The sequence below is a fragment of the Pituophis catenifer genome, unplaced genomic scaffold (genome assembly GCF_029215685.1).
Source record: "Pituophis catenifer annectens isolate HBS135680 unplaced genomic scaffold, rPitCat1.0.hap2 SCAF_11, whole genome shotgun sequence".
Classification (NCBI taxonomy): Eukaryota; Metazoa; Chordata; class Lepidosauria; order Squamata; family Colubridae; genus Pituophis; species Pituophis catenifer.
The window spans coordinates 26,476,418-26,497,807 of record NW_027256891.1 but is presented as its reverse complement, the minus strand read 5'-3'; the positions used below and the strand labels follow the sequence as shown (position 1 = coordinate 26,497,807).

The following is a 21,390-nucleotide window of genomic DNA, read 5'->3' as shown; positions in this document are numbered from 1 at the left end:
TTATTTTTTAAAAAAGGACTAGGGGTGACATGATAGCAGTGTTCCAATATCTCATGCACATATATCTCTTATATATGCGTTGGTTTTATCTTTGGCTGTAGACCGCCCTGAGTCCTTTGGGAGAAGGGTGGTATAAAAATTAGTTTAGATTAAATAAATAAATAAATAAATAAATAAATAAATAAATAAATAAATAAATAAATAAATGGGCTGCCACAAAGAAGAGGGAGTCAAGCTATTCTCCAAAGCACCTGAGGGCAGGACAAGAAGCAACGGGTGGAAACTAATGAAGGAGAGAAGCAACTTAGAACTAAGGAGAAATTTCCTGACAGTGAGGACAATTAACCAGTGGAAGAACTTGCCTCCAGAAGTTGCGAGTGATCCAACACTGGAAGTTTTTAAGAAGAGGTTGGATCACCATTCATCTGAAATGGTGTAGGTTTTCCTGCCTAAGCAGGGGGTTGGACTAGAAGACCTCCAAGGTCCCTTCCGACTCTGTTATTGTAATGTCTGAATAGCAAATACGAAAGCTTTGTTAGGAAGAAACGAAAGAGAGATGCTTCATTGCTCAACTGATGTCAGGAAGGGATGAAACTATGAAGCTGACAGCTTCTCCGAAAACGTTGGGTTTGAACGAGGAAATTCCTGCTTCACCATTCAGCTGTACAACTATTCTTCTACACCAGGTTAACACCAGGCCTTGGACCTCTGCCTGCTATTTCCTGTGCCAATCCAACGTATTTTTAGGATGGCGTATTATTCTTGACTTGGCCTGCCATGGCAGGGCCAGCCTCGAAGAAGGAATAGGCCAGGAGAAGAGGGATAAATAAACAACTAGAGGACAGAGAAAGCCAGCTCAAAATCTAAACTATCATGAATGTCAATTAAAACAACATTGCGTTAATTAAATCCAATCCCTAAACCGTTTTTTCGTATGTCCCCCACCTTCTGAGATGGCAGAAAAATGGACCTGAGAAGGCAACACACCCAAAGGTGCTAGGTACAAATTGGGCTTTCCTGCTTTGGGTGAGATCGCGTTGAAAACATACCCCAACTCTTGACTGTCTCTGCAACACTCTGGATGGTCGAGCGGAGGCCGCTTGGGTCAGGGGCTGGCAGTCACCGGGGGCCGGAGAAGGCAGCTGAGAACATGGCTTCCTGGTAGAACTTCCTGGATCTGTTAAAAAGGAGAAGAGGTCAAAAACGGAAGGAAATAACCCTTGCTGGGCTGAGGCTAGAAAAATAACTATAATGGGTCAAATGAAAGCCCCACATCCTTTGAACTCCAACTGAAAACTCCTTGAGGGGCTTTTCTCAACTTTAACCATTTTAAGAGGGGTGGACATTAACTCCCAGGATTCCCCAGCCAGTAGATCATAGTTTCTTGTTAAACAGAGCTTGATTCCTGGGCCACAACCTCACACTAAGGTAAAGGTAAAGGTTCCCCTTGCACATATGTGCTAGTCGTTCCCGACTCTAGGGGGCAGTGCTTTCAAAGCCGAAGAGCCAGCGCTGTCCGAAGACGTCTCCATGGTCATGTAGCTGGCATGACTAAATGCCAAAGGCGCACGGAACGCTGTTACCTTCCCACCAAAGGTGGTCCCTATTTTTCTACTTGCATTTTTTACGTGCTTTCGAACTGCTAGGTTGGCAGAAGCTGGGACAAGTCACGGGAGCTCACCCCATTCCGCGGCACTAGGGATTCGAACCGCCGAACAGCCGACCTTTCGATCGATAAGTTCAGTGTTTTAGCCACTCAGCCACCACGTCCCACCTACCTCATACTAGGGTCTTCCTAAAGGGGGAACAATATTCAGAACCAGGTATTATGGCCCTATCGGATCCTGGTTCGGAGGAGGAGGAGTTGGAATCAGGACCCTCCGACGGGGATGGCACGTCTCCCTTGGCATTTTGGAGAGTCCAGGGGCTGAGGATGATGCTGCCCCAGGCCCCTCAAGCATTGGGGGAGGTGGTGAGCTGGATAGAGAGCTGCCTGCCCTCACAGACATGGGAGAGGATCGGCTGCAGACACACAGGGGTGTCGAGAGGGCAGCAGATCCCCTCTGATAAGGAACAGCTGCCTCCCCCACTGATCTGAGGACACGGAGAGTAGAGCGGAGGCAAGGAGGTCTGCAAGGTTGCTCGGGAGAAGGTCGCCACACCTCTCCTCACAAGGAACACCTGGTGTGTGTTGACTTAAGTAGAAGCTGGGGGATTTTGCCTTTGTTGGGAATAATTGCTTGCTTTGGAACAACTCGGTTTGTGTTTCTGTCTTGACTCTACACCTTGCCCCGTAAGCTCGGACCTTCTCTTTGGACTTCCTCTCTGCTTTTGTTTTGTTGCTTCCTGGTTTTTGTTTGTGGGATTGAGGCAGGGGTGAAATCTATATACCTTCCTTACCGGTTCGTCACATGCATGCACAGACCTTCTGCGCATGTGCAGAAGGTAAAGAACGACACTCAGGCGGGTGGGCAGAGCTTCGCTCCGCCATCGCTACCTCATCGCCGAACCACCTGCCATGATCGCTACCGCATCGCTCGATCCAGTCTGAACCGGGAGCATTTCACCCCTGGATTGAGGTCAGTTGTCTTCAGGAAAGTGTGGGGTGGAATCTTCGTCTACATGACCTGGGCAGCGGTGGGTTTCCAATATTCTTACCACCGGTTCGCTGCGCGCATGCGCACTTCCATGCAGGCACCCGGCCTTGAAAACATGCCTAAATAGGATGGCATAGAGCCTGGACAGGTGGGAAGGCCCACCCGCAATCTCCGCTACCGGTTCACACAATCTGGTACGAACCGGCTGAATACCACCTCTGGACCAGGGTCACAACACCTGGGCTTAAAAAAAGCCTCTCCCTGTCCCAGCCTTCGGAAGGGAAAAAAATGTGTGTTGCTAAGTAGAACAGCTTTCAGCATCATATGGTGAGCCATTTCGGAAGGAGGGAAGTGTGGGTGGTTTATAAGTGTGGCGTCCACGTGTCGTCCTCTCCGTCAACCAGATGGTCTCACAGATTGCGTGAGTTGGAGAGGTATCTAGTCCAGCCCTGTTCCGGGCAGGAATTCAGTAAAGCAGCATTTCTCAATTTTAACCATTTTAAGATAGGTGGACCGATCATCCATCCATCCATCCATCCATCTATGGTATCTGTGCCTCCCTCCCCCCATCCATGTTATATGTCTATCTATCCATCTATCATCCATCCATCAATTCATCAATTCATGTTATCTATCTGTCTGCCTGCCTGCCTGCCATCCATCCATCCATCCATCCATCCATGCTATCTGTTTGTCTCCCTCCCTTCCCCCATCCATGTTATATGTCTATCTATCCATCTATCATCCATCCATCAATTCATCAATTCATGTTATCTATCTGCCTGCCTGCCTGCCTGCCATCCATCCATCCATCCATCCATCCATCCATCCATCCATCCATGCTATCTGTTTGTCTCCCTCCCTTCCCCCATCCATGTTATATGTCGGTCCATCCATCTATCCATCTATCATCCATCCATCAATTCATCCATCCATCCATGTTATATGTCTATCTATCCATCTATCATCCATCCATCATTAATTCATCCATCCATGTTATCTCTCTGTCTGTCCATCCATCTGTCCATCCATCCATCCATCCATCTATCCATCCATCCATGCTATCTGTTTGTCTCCCTCCCTTCCCCCATCCATGTTATATGTCTGTCCATCCATCTATCCATCTATCACCCATCCATCAATTCATCCATCCATGTTATCTATCTGTCCGTCCGTCCATCCATCCAAGAAATGGACATCAGAACACATTGGCCAAGAAATAAATCAGCACTTGAGAAAGAGGCCCATTCAGCTTTATCTGTTTCTGTTTTCAGGTATCAAATTATAACCTTCAACATTTTTCATTCAGTGTCACAGGTGTTCTTGCCACCCCCAGAGGTATCAATATATAAGCCTCCACTGGTGGGACAGGATGGGGCCCTCTGGAAGGTCTGCCATCTGTTGCACACCAAGCAGGACAACATAAAATCTATTCAGATACGCTTAGGAAGCCTCAATCCTTTCCTATATTCTTCAACTCGCTCTGAATCTTGTTAAAATCTAGCATCTGTTCAGTAGGATTCCACTGTTTGCATCTCCTAACGCTTTTAGCTTTAAATAAAGATTTCATTGTGCATTACCAGCCCGACCATATCATGTTAAGCGGATTCTTGCCAAATCCTCCAAGAATGATCTAAACAGTAGAGAAACAGTAGAGAAAATACTGACACGTGCATTTTACTCTATTAGCAGTCCAATGCTGAGAAAGAAAGGAAGGAAGGAAGAGAAAGAAAGAAAGAAAGAAAGAAAGAAAGAAAGAAAGAAAGAAAGAAAGAAAGATTTATTTTGAGGAAGGAAGGAAGGAAGGAAGGAAGGAAGGAAGGAAGGAAGGAAGGAAGGAAGGAAGGAAGGAATGAGATTCATTTTGAGGAAGGAAGGAAGGAAGGAAGGAAGGAAGGAAGGAAGGAAGGAAGAAAAGATTCATTTTGAGGAAGGAAGGAAGGAAGGAAGATTCATTTTGAGGAAGGAAGGAAGAAAGAAAGAAAGAAAAGATTCATTTTGGCGAAGAAAGAAAGGAAGGAAGGAAGGGAAAGAAGGAAGATTCATTTTGAGGAACGAAGAAAGAAAGGAAGGAAGGAAGAAAAAAAGAAAAGATTTATTTTGACAAAAGAAGGAAGGAAGGAAGGGAAAGAAAAAAGAAATATTAATTTTGAGGAAGGAAAGAAGGAGAAAGAAAAGAAAAGAATGACTAGGATACGAGAAAAGAACAAAACTGGAACACACTTTCATCTTTGAAAAGGAATGAGCAGCAGTTTCTATAGGAACAGCCGCATTTTTCTTCTATTGTTCTTCTGCAAATAGATGGGGCTGGGAGGGGGGGTGGTATGTGTAGATGTCCCACATTGTCAAGATAAAGTCTCTTTCAAGCCTAGCTTGTCTCGTGAGTCCTCTGTGGACACGTCCTTGGCTTTTATTTAGCAACAACATGGAAAGTTTGCCTCTGTCTTCTCTCAATGTTTTCCCCGCCTCCCAGAGCTGGCCCACAGCCCCGAGATATTGCGGCCGCATGCAAACCCGGCTTAGCTTTTTGAAACTAGCCACGGTTAGCTTCAGTGAGCTGCCCCACCTGGAGAAAAAAAATCTCTGGAGCTCAGAGCAAAGCTGGGAAACGAAAGGCAAGAGACGCTTGCAGGAAAATATTGTGACATTCCCCTTTTTTTCTGCCTTACCTTCCGTGGCTTTGTTGAGAGACGAAAGGGCAGTCAATACCTTGGTGAAGTTTTCTCCGGAGTAGAGATCGTGGGCATCAAACAGCTGAGAGAAAGACGACAAAAGAAGAAGAAGAAGAAACATCATGGCAACCTTTGCAGTTTAAGAATACCGTGTTTCCCCCCCCCAAAAAATAAGGCCAGGTCTTATATTAATTTTTGCTCCAAAAGACGCATTGTGGCTTATTTTCTCGTTAAGTCTTATTTTGGGGGAAATACAGTACTAAACGCCTCCGTCCATTGATGATCTTAACTGGGGCTTATTTTGGGGGTAGGGCTTATATTACGAGCATCCTGAAAAATCATGCTAGGGCTTATTTTCTGGTTGGCTCTTATTTTCAGGGAAACACGGTAGAATAGAATATAATTCTTTATTGGCCAAGTGTGATTGGACACACAGAGAATTTGTCTTTGGTGCATAAGCTCTCAGTGTATATAAAGAATACATTCATCAAGAATCATAAGATACAACACTTAGGGATAGTCATAGCATACTAAATAAGCAATCAAAATCATCCTAGGAAACTAAATAAAACAACATAAATCGTAAAGATACAAGCAGCAAGGTTATAGTCATAAGTAGAAGGAGATAGGTAATAGGAAGGATGAGAAGAATGATAGTAACACAGTCTTAGTAAATAGAATTTACGAATGTAATTTAGGAAATGCAATCCAAACATTTAGAGTTGTTTCAGTTGCTGTGAGTATGCAAAGCTCCATGTTTAGGGGCAGTCTAGTTCGCAATTCCTGTTGCTAAGGCTGGAGGCTACAGAAAGAGCCCTCTTGGTGAGCTTGTTGTGGCCTGTCAGCAGCCAGCAGAGCTGGCAGCAGATTCGGACAGTGAGGAGGTTGGGGAGGAACGTGGGCCAGTCCTGGAGTCTGGGGAAGGCTCTGATGAGGGCTCTGCGTCGGAGGCAGAGAGTGGGCCAGGGCCAGATGCCAGTTATCAGCTGCCTTCGGAGTCAGACATCAGTGAGGCAGACGAATAGCTGGAGCCTATTCCCAGTGTGTGCATGCGCAGAATTGCCAGACAAAGGGGACAGCTAAAGAACAAGGGTCGACTCAGGAGTAAAGCCACAGGTGGATGATGAATGACCCCTCCCAGAGGGAATAAAAGAGGAGTGACGGGGGAGTGGAGTTTGCAGGAGACAATTAGTTCGCTTAATTGGTTCGTGACTCTCCGAGACTCTTTGCCAAGTTTTGAAGATATCGGCCTGGCAGCTCTCCAAGCCAGATAAGGTCTGTGACTGTAAATTCTCCCTTGAAAAACTTTGCTGGATGGGAATGAGAGAAATTCACAGTAACTTAATAAAAAGGGTTTTTTGTCGGAACAAGGAGTCTGCTTTGTGATTTGGGGAAGCCTAGGTCAGAACAGAGCTTCCTAGAGATACTGGCTAGCAACAGGGGCTACTGGGCCACCCCAAACCTTCACTTTCTAATTATCAACCCAGCTTTCCCAACCCTCCAGATGTGCAAATTTCGATTCCCAAAACCCTTGACTACAGGAGTGGAGAATGCTGGGATTTTCTAAAAAAAACAACTGAACAGCCACGTCAATCAGCCAATCCCAATGCTTTTAACACGGCACCATTCTGGCTTTCATTTTGGGGTGGGCGGGTATAGATTTGTTTGAATTTTCCGCATTTTTTTCCCCCTCTGTCTGGTAGCAACCGGTTGCCTTTGGTGCATTTTTGCTCCTTAAAATAGAGGTATGCAGAGTTCATTCAAGCAAACGGCTTCTCCACCATCTTCCAGAAAGACTGTTTTACTAAAGCGAGTTAAATTTTAAAAGTAACTTTTTTTTCCCTTTACGTCAGCTGTTTTGCAGCTGACCCCCCCCTCCCCGCCCAAAAAACGCTATGCTTCTGTGGTTTTCTTTACTTACCCGGCCAACCCAGAGCTATTCTGTGGCCTGAAGACTATAATTTAGAGTTCTAAAGAAGGGAATAGGAGTTTGTTTATTCGAACAACGGTTTGCAAAGGCCAAACTATAATCTGTGCCACTGCCTTGATTCTGGATTGTGGTCCATATATCTTCTCTGGAAGTTTGAGTACCGGAGGTATCTGGGACTTTATTATCAGAGGCAGCATTTATGGCCGATTTATGGCAGGATCAGCACATGGTCTGGGAGGGATCCATTTTGTTCTTGCAAACAAGTATAGTCCGTTTTTCCCAAGATTATTATCTACCCAAGACAGCACACCATTAAATACGCGCTCAGATACCGATGCAATCAGAAACAAAATCACAGAGCAGTATTCCAGGGTTTGAAATAATCACATGCATAGTATTTGAGGGGCTGCCACAAAGAAGAGGGGGTCAGCTTATCCTCCAAAGCGCCAGAAGACATGAGAAGAAGCAACGGATGGGAATGAATCAAAGGAGAAAAGCAAACCTGGAATTAAGGAGAAATTTCCTGACAGTGAGAACAATTAACCGGTGGAACAGCTTGCCACTAGAAGTTGTGGATGCTCCAACACTGGAGGTTTTTTAAAAAAGAGACTGGAGAGTCATTTGTCCAGAATAGTATAGGAGAGTGATGGCTAACCTTTTTGCCATCGCGTGCCAGGAAGGGGGGGGGGTGGGGGAGGTTCGCGCACGCACGTGCTCACACCCATAATTTTATGCACCCCGCCCTGTGCATGCACGCCCAACCTCCCCTCCCCCCTTGATCCTGGCCCGTTTTTCTTTGTCACCTGGCTCCATGATCCTCTCTATGCATCTGGGGAGGGCGAAAATAGCCTTCCCCACCTATCCCCAGGCCCTCCGGAGGCAGAAGACAGCATGTTTCCCTACTTCTGGTGGTCCCAAAAGGCCTGAAAATCAGGTGGCCGGCACGCACATGCGCGCCAGAGCTGAGCTGGCGTGCCCACTGATATGGCTATGCGTGCCACCTGTGGCACGCGTGCCATAGGTTCGCCATCACGGATATAGGATCTCTTGTTTGAGCAGAGAGCTGGACTAGTAGACCTCCAAGATCCCTTCCAGCTCTATTCTATTCTACGATTTCTCCTGTTAAGATGGACCAGGGATAGAATGTGCAACAGCAGTGGAAATGACTAAGGAAAGGCCTTTTGGGGGGAGGGGAACCTTGAGCCCTTTTAAAACAAGGGGGGAGAGAAAGGGACACCATCTGTGGCCGCCAGCATGGCATGCATCCATTTCATAAGAGGCATTCCACCGTGTGCACAATTGGAAAAATTCCCTTTTTCTTCCCCCAAAACATATTATTGGTAGCCTATATTTATGGAAGAATCACCGCCCCTACAGGAGATTAATCATGCTCAGGTTATAAATGGCATCACGTCCACCATCCAACACAGATCCCATCCCACCCAACCCAACCCAATCCAGAACGCCTGGATAGCTCAACAGACAGAGCACTGTAATTTAACACCAGCTGTCTGCAAGTAAAGTAAGATCGAATCTCGCCAGGCTCAAGGTTGACTCATCCTTCCATCCTTTCTAAGGTAGGTAAATTGAGGACCCAGTTTGTGGGGGCAATAAGCTGACTTTGTATAAATATACAAAAGGATGAAGGCTATTGCTTAACGCATTGTAAGCCGCCCTGAGTCTCCGGAAAGGGGCGGCATATACATCAAATTAAAAAAAAAAAAAAAGAATTTATCTTCATTTATAGTCAGAAAGGTCCTCGCGATGGATCTAAAGACATTGTGCTGATTTACCTGTCTGCGTAAGCAGCCAAATTCCCTTAAAACCAACCAATTTCTCCGTTTGACGGAACACTTTCAAAACCAAGCGAAAAGAGAAGCAGCAACTGACTGTTTTAATCCTACACTTTGCATTCGGGGTTTCCAGAAGTGAAAAAGAAAGATTAGGCAGTCGGGGGGGGGGGGGGAGACAAAAATGGCCATGCCTTCTTGGAAGGAAAGCAACGTGGGTAACAGAGAGTTGGAAGGGACCTTGTAGGTCATCTAGTCCAACCCCCTGCCCAAGCAGGAGAGACCCTACATCTGCCTCTACCTAGGATTGAACTCACAACCTCCTGATCGTGAGGCAAGAGCTCCGCCTCTAGAAAAGAGATCTCGTGGGGAGGGAGGGAGGGGAGAGTGGCAGATTGAGACCTGGAGAGCCACAGAAGGAAGAACCTCGTGGAAGGAGCTGCTAGGCCTCACCCAGGCCCACCTGGAAGATCTTCTGATGTCCTCCAGAACTTACAAGTCAATCGAAGAGCATGTAGGCAGAACTGAAACCATGGTGGATCTTCCCCACTTGAATGTGTGGGCCTGCCCCCTCCCCCTCTTAAAGAAGCAAGTTCTTCCTGGTTTAAGAGTCTAGAGCAGGGGGGGCTCCAAACTTGGCAATTTTAAGACTTAGCTGGCTGGGGGATTGCGGGAGTTGAAGTCCACAAGTCTTAAAAGTTCCCATGTTTGGGCTTTGGATAGTTCCTCTTTGTGCAACTCCTTCCCCCCTCCCAAGAAAAGACATTATTTATTTATTGTTTATTTATTGGTTCGATTTATATGCTGCCCTTCTCCGGAGACTCAGGGCGGCTTACAATGTGTTAAGCAATAGCCTTCATACTTTTGTATATACCTGCTTAGTAGGGCTTTCGGCCGCCCCTAAGCGGTGTTCTTTTTTTAATACAAAGTCAGCTTATTGCCCCCACAAACCGGGTCCTCATTTTACCTACCTCGAAAGGATGGAAGGCTGAGTCAACCTTGAGCCTGGTGAGATTTGAACTCGCAGTAATTGCAGGCAGCTGGTGTTAGTTAACAGCACTTTAGTCTGCTGCGCCACCAAGGCTCTTTTGTGCAACTGTTCCAGCTTTTTCACCCTTCAAGGGTCCCAAATGCCCCTTCCGGACTTTTGATTGCCAATCACCTTGCCTGCTCTTACAGCGAGATCTAGCCCTCCCCCCTCCCCGCAGCCTCTTCCCTCTGTTCTCCCCCTTGTTTCTTCTGCCTCTTGGCTCCCAAAAATGCAATTTCGGGTTAAGGCAGAGAAATCATTAAGCTGTTTCTGGACCCCGACAGCAGAATTCCCAACTTGACCTCTAAGACGTGCCGAGTCAGACTGACCGGATGGATGGCAGGTCATTAAGCAAGGACCAAGGAGCCCTTCCAGCTGGAAGCCCCCCTCCAACCCCCAACCCCCCCATGGATGGAGAGCAAAGCGGAGGAGGATGGGCCTGGAGGTCCAACCACCCGGCAAATTGGATCGGGAGGCACCCCAGGACTATGGCACAGCTGCATCCGGCAAGAGGACGCCCTCCAGATGTGGAAGAGGGGGGGGGAGGAGTCCCCGCGGCTGCCCTCCTCGGGCTGCTGGGGCTCGCCTTGCAACATCTGGAGGGCATCGCAAGAAGACCCAGGGGACCCTTCGTTGGGGAAGACAAGGGACAAGAGCTCCGCCGCAGCCGACTTCTTCTCCCTTGGGACCCTCGGGGGAGGGGGTCGCCCCCCGAAAACCGGCCCAACGGAGGGCCAAAGGAAAGGAAAACTTGGTAAGGAAGGAGGGAGCGTCTTACCTGCGCTGGGGAAAGCAAAAGCTGCAGGCCCCGGGAAGGAACGGAGCAGGGCCAGGGGCGCACCGGGGAGCCCCTGCGCGGGTCGAGAGAGGCGCGGAGGGGATGCGCAGCTGGAGGAGGAGGAGGAGGAAGAAGACGGGAAGGAGGAAGAGGAGGAGGAAGGGAAAGAAGAGGAGGAGGTGGTGGTGGAGGAAGAGGAGGAAGAGGAGGAGGAGGGGAAAGAAGAAGAAGAGGAGGAGGAAGAAGAGGAAGAAGAAGAAGAGAAAGACTCGTCCGTCCGGTGGCTCAAGAGCTGCGCTGCGCTGCGCTCCGTCTGCCTGCCTGGCTGGCTGCGATCGCGGAGCCCCGTTGGGCAGGGACGGCCTGACCCGGAGCTGGATCGCAGGCGGGCGGCGCAAAGCAGGGGAAGTGACAGGCGGCGGGAGCGGGAGGCAGCCAGCCAGCCAGCCAGCCAGGGGTGATGCTCCGGAGCGCCCCCTCCGCGCCGCTTGCTTCGACTGCCGGGCAGCGCCCTCGCTTGCCTTCTCCGGAGCCGGCCTTTCCCCCACCCCACCCACTTGCGTCAAGGCGGGCAGGGGGCTCCGCGGGCTCCCGTTCAGCTCCCCCAGCCCGGCCGGGGTGATGATGATGATGATGATGGTAGTAGTGATATCTGCGGGGGCTTGGATGGGAAAAATGCCCCCCACCCACCCCCAAGTCCCTGCCGCTCTGCCAAGCGAGCAAAGCTGTTTTACAACAACCTCGCTAGGTAGGACAAGCAGGGAGAGACCCCCTCCTCCCCTTTCCAGGGCGCCACGAACTCCGTCCCCCCCCCCACTTAGAGACCAGTCTTTCAACCGGGTCGTTGCCCCGGATCTGCAAACACGGACAGCCCGGGAGAGGGAGGGGATCAGGCTGCCGGCCGTTTAGCAATGAGCAGCTGGTTTCGGCCGAAAATGTCGTTTCGGCCGCGGTTCGGGATTGTAGAGAGAAGCGCGAGAAAGGGAAGCGACATTGCAAAATGTCATGTAACGTTACCACTCCTGGAGGTGCTCAGTCCGGCAGAAGCAAACTTCTTTTTTTGGGGGGGGGGGGGAGTTCTCCGTTGGAACTCCCTGCCACTCGACTCGGCTGCCTGTTGCCCAGCCTGGCAGGCAATCGGAGTTTTGTTTTTTGTTTTTTGTTTTAATTTGATTTATATGCCGCCCTTCTCCGGAGAGTCAGGGCGGCTTACAATGCGCTAAGCAATAGCCTTTATATTTTTGTATATTTATACAAAGTCAGCTTATTGCCCCCACAAACTGGGTCCTCATTTCACCTACCTTAGAAAGGATGGAAGGCTGAGTCGACCTTGAGCCTGGCGAGATTCGAACCTGCAGTAATTGCAGGTCTTAATAACAGACCACTGTACTACCAAGGCTCCTGCAGGAGTTAGACTTCTGCAAGGGGGGGAGGGGAGAGGAGGGGATTCATGATCTACTTGGCAGCCGGGAAAGCAACTGGGTGGGTGGGTGAGATACAGGCGGTGCCCCTTGGAAGCTGGTATTTTTCACCACGAAACCCCCCCCCCCCCCCAATTATCTTGCCTAAGCCCCGGCTCAATGACAACCAGATGGAATCCAGACATCTGCTTCGGCTTTGCCCCTCCTGGCTCTGGGGCAGGAACTGAATCATTACCCAGACACAATCTGCCGCCGGGAACAATGGGAGTGGGCTGCGAAATCCCCTCCCCAGACTCACAAATGGCACCTGGTGGGAGTTGGCGGTGCAGAGAGAGCTGCAACCACCGGATTTTTCTATTGTGGTATTCCTCTCTTCCACGTCCTCCCACCCCAACCGACCCCCCCCCCCGTGTCTCCCCCTCCCCAGATGTGTCTGTAAACCCAGGAAGCGGAGCGAGGACAGGGAGGGGGCAGGGGAAAAAGAAAAAAAAGCCGCCTTAAAGATAAGGTAGACAGAAGGAGACAAGACCGGGAAAAGGCGGTTCGCCCTTGGGAAGCCTAAAACCTGACATTCTGGTTCTTGCATTAGCTGGACTCCGGAGAAGTGTCGAATTGGTGCCACGGCAGGGAAGAAGAGCTTCGGTGAATGTCTGAACTCGGAATTGGCCTGGCTACAAGAGAGTCACAGGAGTGGGGAGCTGCTTCCGAGGCTGGAGATTGTCTGGGTTCAGAGAAATCCTCCCCAGTCCCAGCTCTCTCTTGTCCATCCATCCGTCCGTCCATCCGTCCATCTACCCACCCATCATTATCTATCCATCCACCCATCCATCCATCCATCTATCTATCTATCTATCTATCTATCTATCTATCTATCTATCTATCCATCCATCCATCCATATCTGTCCATCCGTCCATCCACATCTATCTATCCAGGCATCCATCCATCCACCCACCCACTCATCCATATCTATATCTATCTATCTATCTATCTATCTATCTATCTATCTATCTATCTATCTATCTATCCTGTTTCCCCTAAAATAAGACACCCCCTGATTATAAGCCCAATCGGGCTTTTGAGCACATGCGTTAAAATAACACCCCCCTCCGAAAATAAGCCCTCCCCGAAAATATTTAAATGCATGCACAGCTGGTCCCCACCATTTCCTCTGTTTAGGGTTAGGGAGACAGAACTGGAAATCAGGTAAGACGGCAAGAGGAGCTCTGTCTGGTTCCATACACCCCCAAATAATAGGACACCCCTGAAAATAAGGCCAAGCACTTATTTTGGGGTTCAAAAAAATATGACAGGGTCTTATTTTGGGGGAAACACAGTATCTATCTATCTATCTATCTATCTATCTATCTATCTATCTATCTATCTATCTATCTATCTATTGGTATCTATCAGTATCTATCTACCTACCTACCTACCTACGTAAACCATCTATCATTTCTCTCTCTCATCTATCCATCTATCCATCTATCCATCTATCCATCTATCCATCCATCCATCCATCCATCCATCCATCCATCCATCCATCTATCTATCTATCTATCTATCTATCTATCTATCTATCTATCATCTATCTATCTATCTATCTATCTATCTACCTACCTACCTACCTACCTAACCCATCTATCATTTCTCTCTCTCATCTATCCATCCATCCATCCATCCATCCATCCATCCATCCATCCATCCATCCATCCATCTATCTATCTATCTATCTATCTATCTATCTATCTATCTATCTATCTATCTATCTATCTATCTAATCTATCTATCTTACTTTGCAAAACGTATGGAGTCAGTTGCTGGTTATTTCCAACGAAAGGCCAAGACTGGGAATAAACCCCTTTCGCAAACCAAAATGGACTTATATTATTTCGCAGATGGAGGACAAAGCATGGCTGGCCCTCTACAGCAGCCACACACACAATCCTCCGTCTTTCTTCAACCCAAGGAAGACATCCTCAAGGGGTACCATTGGGTCAGGGCATCCGGTTGCAGCAGCTCTTCCTTACCACCTCCATGCCCACCCACCCGCCGCCTATCCATCCAGATCCTTCCCGGCGCTGTTATCCGTTGCCGCTTACCTCCACTTTCAACGCTGCACACCCATTTAAAAACTGTTGGATATTGCCAAGGCAGTCGGCTTCCGTCTTGGGCTCTAGGCAATACTAAAAAAGAATCAAAATTTGACAGTCAACAGATTTGGAAGCTTGTGACAACTCCTGTCAGCTGGCTCACTTTTGTTCTCAAAGAACATTACCCTAGTGTTTGTACGAAGGAAGGAGACAGCTTGGTGCTCACTGGATTTTCACAAGAAGATGGGCTGTGGGTGGGCGGGGGAAGTGGGGGGGAAGACAAGCTGTCAGCTCAGGAAGAACCGTGGAACAAATGAGCCCAAAGCCGCCCAGCGATTAGGACTTGGTGCTGAAGGCTGGCCCCATAAGATGCCCTCTTGCTAGGAAGAGAAAGATTGTTGGAGATGAAGACATGTGAACTGGAAGGAGAGATCCCTCTGCCGAGCAATTCTGGGAATCTTTATGGGTGATGGACCAAGTGGATTCAACCTAGAAATAAGGAGAGATTTTCTCACCATGAGAACCATCAACCATGGAACAGAAGTTGCCTTCGGAAGTTGTGGAAGCTTCATCCCTGGAGGCTTTCAAGAAGAGATTGGACTGCCATCCGTCAGAAATGGTGTAGGGTTCTCCTGCTTGGACTAGATGACCTACAAGGTCCCTTCCAACTCTGTTAATCTATCTATCTATCTATCTATCTATCTATCTATCTATCTATCTATCTATCTATCATCTATCTTTAGCGTCAATGGAGAAGGTCTTCTGCAGACAAGACAAGTGAGAACATGCAAGCCCTTCAAGAAGGAGAAGGATCCTCTCAAGGGAAAGAGTAATTTCTTAGGTGGCTTCTGACCTGCTTGGTTGATTCAGTTGGGCTTCTTGGAAGCCAGTTGGATAGATGCTACACAAGAGACTTTGTCTCTGCTGCACCAGGCTATTGGTTAGCCTAATTTCAGGTGATAATGGCAATCTTTAAAGCCAGGTATGGAGTCTTGTATTTCAAAGACTTGCTCCCATGCAAATGTGATCCTTAAAACTGTTACAGCTGCATTTGGACGAGGGTTGGCTAACCTTCCAATTATAATTCTGGTCTTTCTGGTTTTGTTGCTCTGGTGGATTTTCTTTTTCTTCTTTTGTTTTCTTGAGAAACGGGGGAAGTTCTTTGAAGAGAAGAAATGCGCATAACAACTCAACTCAGATGGAATAAATCACCTGAAACTGTCTTCTGAAGCCCACGAGGACCTCTCGGAACCTGAAAAACATCCTGCTTCCTTTGCTAGGATGCCGTTTCTGAAAGGCATTTCTGAAGAACTGCCACGAAAGGGGGGGGGAAAGAGGTTGAGTGAAGGCTGTTTCGTTTATGGGGAGGTGATGTTCAAATCTTTTGCTTTGTTGCTGCTCTTAGGATTTCCTGCTTTACTGATTGAGGCACCGATGATGGACTTGCCTCTGGCCGTAACAGTCATGGTTTAGAATAGCAGTCCCCAACTGGTGGTCCGTGAGAAAATTTTGGTGGTTCGCAGAAAAATTATTTGCATTTCACTAAATCAGGGGTCCTCAAACTACAGCCCCTGGGCCAGCCGGATACATTCAATGAACGTTTGTGTTGCTGCAGAGAGTCGCCCCCTTTGGGGTCTTTTTGTGCGGGTCAGAGGGGGGGGGGCAGAAATTCCGACTTGGGTTCGGCTTCGGCCTCCTGGTGTGGGGCTTTGGGCGAAGTCTGGAGGGAAGTGCCACTGGTGGCGAAGAGCAAGAGGGCCTCGTTCCAGTGGGATTGCATCATGGCCTGGAACTGGCTGACCATCTCAGCCTGCTGAGCCTCCAGGTGCCGGTACCTGGCCTTGCACTCCCACAGGTCTTCCCTCTGCTTGGAAAGCCTATGCTCCTAGTCCTCAGTGAGGTGCTTCTGCTGAGCCTCCTTCTCAGTCAGATCCAATTTGAGCTGTTTTGCCAACTCTTTCTCCTGGTGGCTGCTTAGCTCCAACAGTTGCTTCCTGTTGGGGCTCTAAGGAGCCTGGGCAGGGAGGCGAGGGGTGAGGGCGCTGGCGAGGCGCCTCTCGAAGTGACATTGAGGTGGCCATGCCCACCCAGTCACGTGACCACCTAGCCATGCCCACCCAGCCGGTCATTAGGCAGATCATATTAGTGGTCCGTGGAATATAAAATTATGAATTTATTGGTCCCTGAGGTCCGAAAGGTTGGTGACCCCTGGTTTAGAAGGATATTTTCCAAAAGACGGACATAAGATGAGTTAAGACGGTTTCAGAAATAAATAGATTTACATTAAGCCTCTGCATTTGCCTAGCTTGCGTATTGATCTGTCCAAACTGCAGATATGTTAAAACTCCAATTCTCACACAGCCCTCCATTATCTCTATGCTGGGGTTTAGATTCACGGGGAGCTCAGCTGACATCACTGTCAATCATCCGGGCAGAGGAGTTTCTCACATCCAGTTGCATCACTGCGTGTTTTAAAACGCAGCTCCTTGAATAAAATCCCCCTTTTTGCTAGCAGATTGATGCCTAAAAACTCAGTCACTGCTTACAAGTCACAGGGGACTTCCCAGGATGGCTAACCCATAATTTCTAGATATAGATTCACATGCTGAGACTGGAATCCAAACGCAACACCTTCAGGGCAGCAAACGTGAAGAAGAGGGATCGATTTGCAGCAGGGCCTGAGTCAGCGTTTTGCAAACGAATGGCCCCCCCCTCTAACGCCGAGCTTTTTTGCTAAAAATAAAAAGGAGATTTTACTCTCAACGATTCTGGTTCAGCAGATCCAAAGGAAGATGGCTTGTCTGAAGTCAGATAATGACTCCGTCCTTCAGGAGCTCTTGAGCACTTCAGAACGGTCACAGAACCAGGGACGTCGGATTCCCAAATCATAGTTCCTGGTTTTCGAGCAGAGCTCAATGTAAGAAAGGACTTGGGAAGTGCAGGGATGAGGAGACCGAAGGAGACAGGAATTGTCCTTCTGTGCATTTCATACTTATTTAAAAAAAATAGCTTTTAAAATGATTGTTTATATCCCACCTTTCTTATGCTGGTTCTAATGACCGCAAGGAAGATTGAATGGATTGAGCTGCGCAAGTAAATCTGGAATCGAAATAGAATCACTCTGTGTGCTGTGAGGTTCCATTATGGTTTTTTTTTTATCTTTTTGGGAGGAAAAATAAAATAGCTCTGAAGTTGCCCAAGGGATGCCCAAACTTTTCACATCAAGCCTGCAAGCAGCTGTCTCGTTGAGATTCCTCAAATTCCAGGCCAGGAGTGCACGGCCCTCACCATCGTGCACTTCCTGCCTGTAGATCTTGCTCTTCTCTGCCCCGTGAGAAGCAACATCAGATGATCTTCCACAGCTAATGAAGCAGTAGCTGAGATCAACAGTCATGTGTGCAGGATGTGGCTGAAAACACAGCAGTGGATTTGAAGCTCCAGGCGGTCAAATGTTGGAATAATCTGTTTTGTTTTTAAACCCAGGCCAATGACACTACAGTACTACTACTTCTTCTTCTTCTTCTTCTTCTTCTTCTTCTTCTTCTTCTTCTTCTTCTTCTTCTTCTTCTTCTTCTTCTTCTTCTTCTTCTTCTTCTTCTTCTTCTTCTTCTTCTTCTTCTTCTTCTTCTTCCTCCTCCTCCTCCTCCTCCTCCTCCTCCTCCTCCTCCTCCTCCTCCTCCTCCTCCTCCTCCTTCTCCTTCTCCTCCTCCTCCTCCTCCTCCTCCTCCTCCTCCTCCTCCTCCTCCTCCTTCTTCAGAATTGGCTCATTCGGAGTGGTAGGGGAGGAGATCCAGATGGTCGAAGGAGTCTTCTAAATCAGGGACCTTCAAATGTGACAGCTTTCTTTTTTTTTAAAGACTTGTGGACTTCAACTCCCAGAATTCCTCAGCCAGCATGAGGAATTCTGGGAGCTGAAGTCCACAAGCCTTAAAAAGTTGCCAAGTTTGGCGATCCCTACTTTAAGCCCTTCTATAGGACAATTCAGAGAGGGAGGCGGTCCACGCAGGTACCCCAAGAAACGCTTCCTTTTTCAAGAGAAAGAAAGGGACTTCCAAGGCAACGCGAAGAGACAACATGGGTTTATTTCTTCCTCTCTTTCTTTCTTTCTGGTGTTTCCCATTTGCCTCTTGCAAGTTCCAAATGCTTCTCGGTGGGTCTAAAAGTTCACAGTTCTTCCACTTCTCATTTTCTACGCATGGATTTCTAAATCCATGTTAATATCCTCTCCCTTAAGTCATCCCTCCTTTGAAATCAATAGTCTGGATACAGGAGTGGAAGGAGAGGAAAATATATATATATATACTGAAATAATTTTTAGGGTCCTGTTTGAGCTGGTGAGTTCTGCCTTGAGCTGTCCTTGAGCCAACGCTTTCAAGAAAATTAATGTTTTGGGTTGGACCCAGGCATTTTCTCTCTTCTCCCCCCTCTAAAAAGGACCTTTTTGTATCTCTTGTTATAAATTGGAAACCTCTTCGATTTTGTCTTTGTTATATTCCAGAAACTGGGCAGGCTCTTCCACTAAAAGATTTCTACTGGATTGTAGAATATTTTTGGTTTCTTTGCACCGGTCCAAGATCTTCAAGGCTTCTTACGATTCCCCAGTGATATGGGATCCTGTCCCTACAGTGTTAGAAAGCAGGATATTTCCCCCTACCCCTCCCGACTACATGCAATTAAAATTTACCCCTCGCCACTGAAGAGCAAAATGATTGAAGAGCAATTCTAGCTGGTCTCCAAAAAAGTCCATCTCTTAGCTACCCTTCTTTCTAAAGCAAGCAAATGAAGTCGCGGACTGTCATACCTTTTCGATAGAGCCGGGCAGAAGTCGGAGAAGGAGTTTGCAAAGGACAACTCCGTCTTTCAGAGACGTCTTGAGGAATTGCACGGGGTCCTCAACCATCATTTTGGGGGAATTCAAAGCCCCCAGAGAAATCAACCAAGTCACCGTTTGCTCCTCTGGATTCATGACCGGAGCCTGTTCTGTTCTTAAGCTTCTTTTGTGCAACGGTAAAGCCAAACCCACATCCGTGGCTGCATCTTCCTGCTTCTTCTGTGGTGGGTGAACGAGCAGTTAAAGAGGTTCCCCTATTACCTTCCACCTATAAGAGGACTTTTTTTTGTTGAATACTTTAAAAAAAAAACCAAAACAACCCAGCAAGAAAGCAACATTTTGAAGTGGCCTGGACTGGAGGAACAAGTTTGTTGCATTTACATCCATCGCCTTATGCAATTACTTCTGCGGAAGAACAAAACAGAAAATTCCCACCACCATCGCAAAATAAAGCAATTAAATTTAACCTTGGACTTCGACTCCCAGAATTCCCCCAGCGAGCCTGCTTGAGGATGGGTAGACTTCAGCTCCCAGAATTCCTAAAGTCGCCAGGCGTGAGAAAACACTGCCTGCAGTTTGCAATAAATAGTAAAATTTCTCCTAATTCTGTGATGGGTGGCGAGCGGATACTGGAAGTGTGTGAAAACTGGAAGGTTAAAAAAAAATTCCCTGTATGAGGAAAATTAAGAATCTTATCAGGGGATAAAGTGTTGTGGCTTCGTTTAAATCTTGGTATTTTTTTCTACTTGCAGGGATGGTTTTAAATGTATTAAAAGACTTTTACTGAGCTGTATACATCAGATATCTCTGAAAGATGCATTTTAAAAAAGTAATTTACTTTTTAATGGGGGGGGGGGGGAGAAGGGAATTATCCACTATTTTAAGTTGCCATCATTCAACTTCAGACTGTGTACAATCTGTGACAATACATACAGGCCAGTCAAGGATTAGGATTCAGTCAAAGATCTGTTAAGGCTTTGAGATTTGTGGACTTTAACTGGGAGTTGAAGTCCACTAGTCTTAGAGGTGCCAAGTTTGAAGACCTCTGTGTTAAGGCATCGATCCATACAATGCCCAAGTAAATCAGATCAAGGTTAAATATTTTAAAAGGTTTACATCTTTTAAGTATAAGATATGAACACTCTTTCAGTGTTATGAAAAGCCCTTCCACATTTGACTGTTTTGTATGTAAAACAATCACAAGCACATAATTTTAAAAAAAGGGAACACAAGAGTTCACGGATACAGCTGGATTCACACTTTTTAATCCAAAAAGTAGCATCTTGTGATTTTTGAGCCATGAAGGCCAAAAGTGGGCTAACTCTGGGTTTCTGGGAGTTGTGCTCAAATTTCTTTTTTTGGGAGGGCTGTGGTTTGCAGCCCCCCCTCCAATGATAAAAACTGCAGGGCTTTGGAGTCGTGTTGGTGGATGGCTGCCTTTTGCAAAAAAAAAAAAGGGAAGCCCCTTTATTACTCGCCCTCCTTCCTGTCTTGAAACTGCCACTTGAGCCACTCGAGAGGCAGCTGTACTGAAGCTTCAAGGTTTGTCTATTTCTGGTTTGTGGTTTTGTGCCATGCTGCACCCCTCCTCTGAGCTCATGAGCTTCACCAGATGCTGCAGAGCATGCCAAGAACTGAAAACTGGGTAGGGTTTGAAACTCTGTACAAATTTCACTTTCCAAATTGTTGGGGCTTTTTTAAAAAAGCACTTTGAATACCCGTTTCCCTCAGTGCAATGCTGCAATTCGAAGGGTGGCATAAAATGTTTTGAAGTAAAAGCCAGGTGTCCAGGATGGTGGATCCCCCAGCATATAATGTACAACGTAAGCAGACCCTTAGCTGTTTCACCAGGAATGATTGCACTTTCCCCCTTTTCTGGGCATGCCGGCCAACTGGCTGAGCAAGAAACGTCCCTTTCACCCACATATTTGTGGGCCAGAGCAGGAACAGATTCCACCAGCGCTTGAGCCCCACATCCCTTCCCACTGGCTTAGGTCTCCCTCTACTGACAATTCTGTTTTGCACACTCCACAAATGCTACCCGATCTTTTTCATTTTTGCTGCAAGTTCTTCTCTTTTAAAATGGAACCATGGCTTTCCCCTAAAAAGATACTTGCCGGCAGATTTTTCTTTTGTGCATGTGGAATCGTTCTGTGAATTTGCATTATTTAAAGCAAAGGATTGTAATCAGACACAAGTTCACCGAAGCAGTAATTGGGTGGGGTCTGGCCCCAAAATGCAGTGTTTTTA

General features: G+C 47.4%; 1 protein-coding gene across 4 annotated transcripts in view; it reads right to left on the bottom strand.

Annotated features, from left to right (window-relative positions):
• Positions 1 to 19,361, bottom strand: part of ARHGEF6 (Rac/Cdc42 guanine nucleotide exchange factor 6) — a 45,740-nt gene extending 26,379 nt beyond the window's left edge. The window contains exons 1-4 of one of the 4 annotated variants that reach the window (XM_070951924.1): positions 19,111 to 19,361; positions 14,319 to 14,402; positions 5,267 to 5,351; positions 1,050 to 1,177 (exon numbers count right to left, since the gene is read on the bottom strand). In XM_070951924.1, the coding sequence (XP_070808025.1) occupies positions 1,050 to 1,177; positions 5,267 to 5,351; positions 14,319 to 14,402; positions 19,111 to 19,275 (462 nt within the window). In that variant the 5' untranslated portion in view covers positions 19,276 to 19,361. Of the gene's footprint in view, positions 1 to 1,049; positions 1,178 to 5,266; positions 5,352 to 10,797; positions 10,870 to 14,318; positions 14,403 to 19,110 lie in introns of those variants that run through there. The other 3 variants (XM_070951923.1, XM_070951922.1, XR_011600870.1) reach the window with 3 other exon arrangements.
• Positions 19,362 to 21,390: the final 2,029 nt, after the last annotated feature.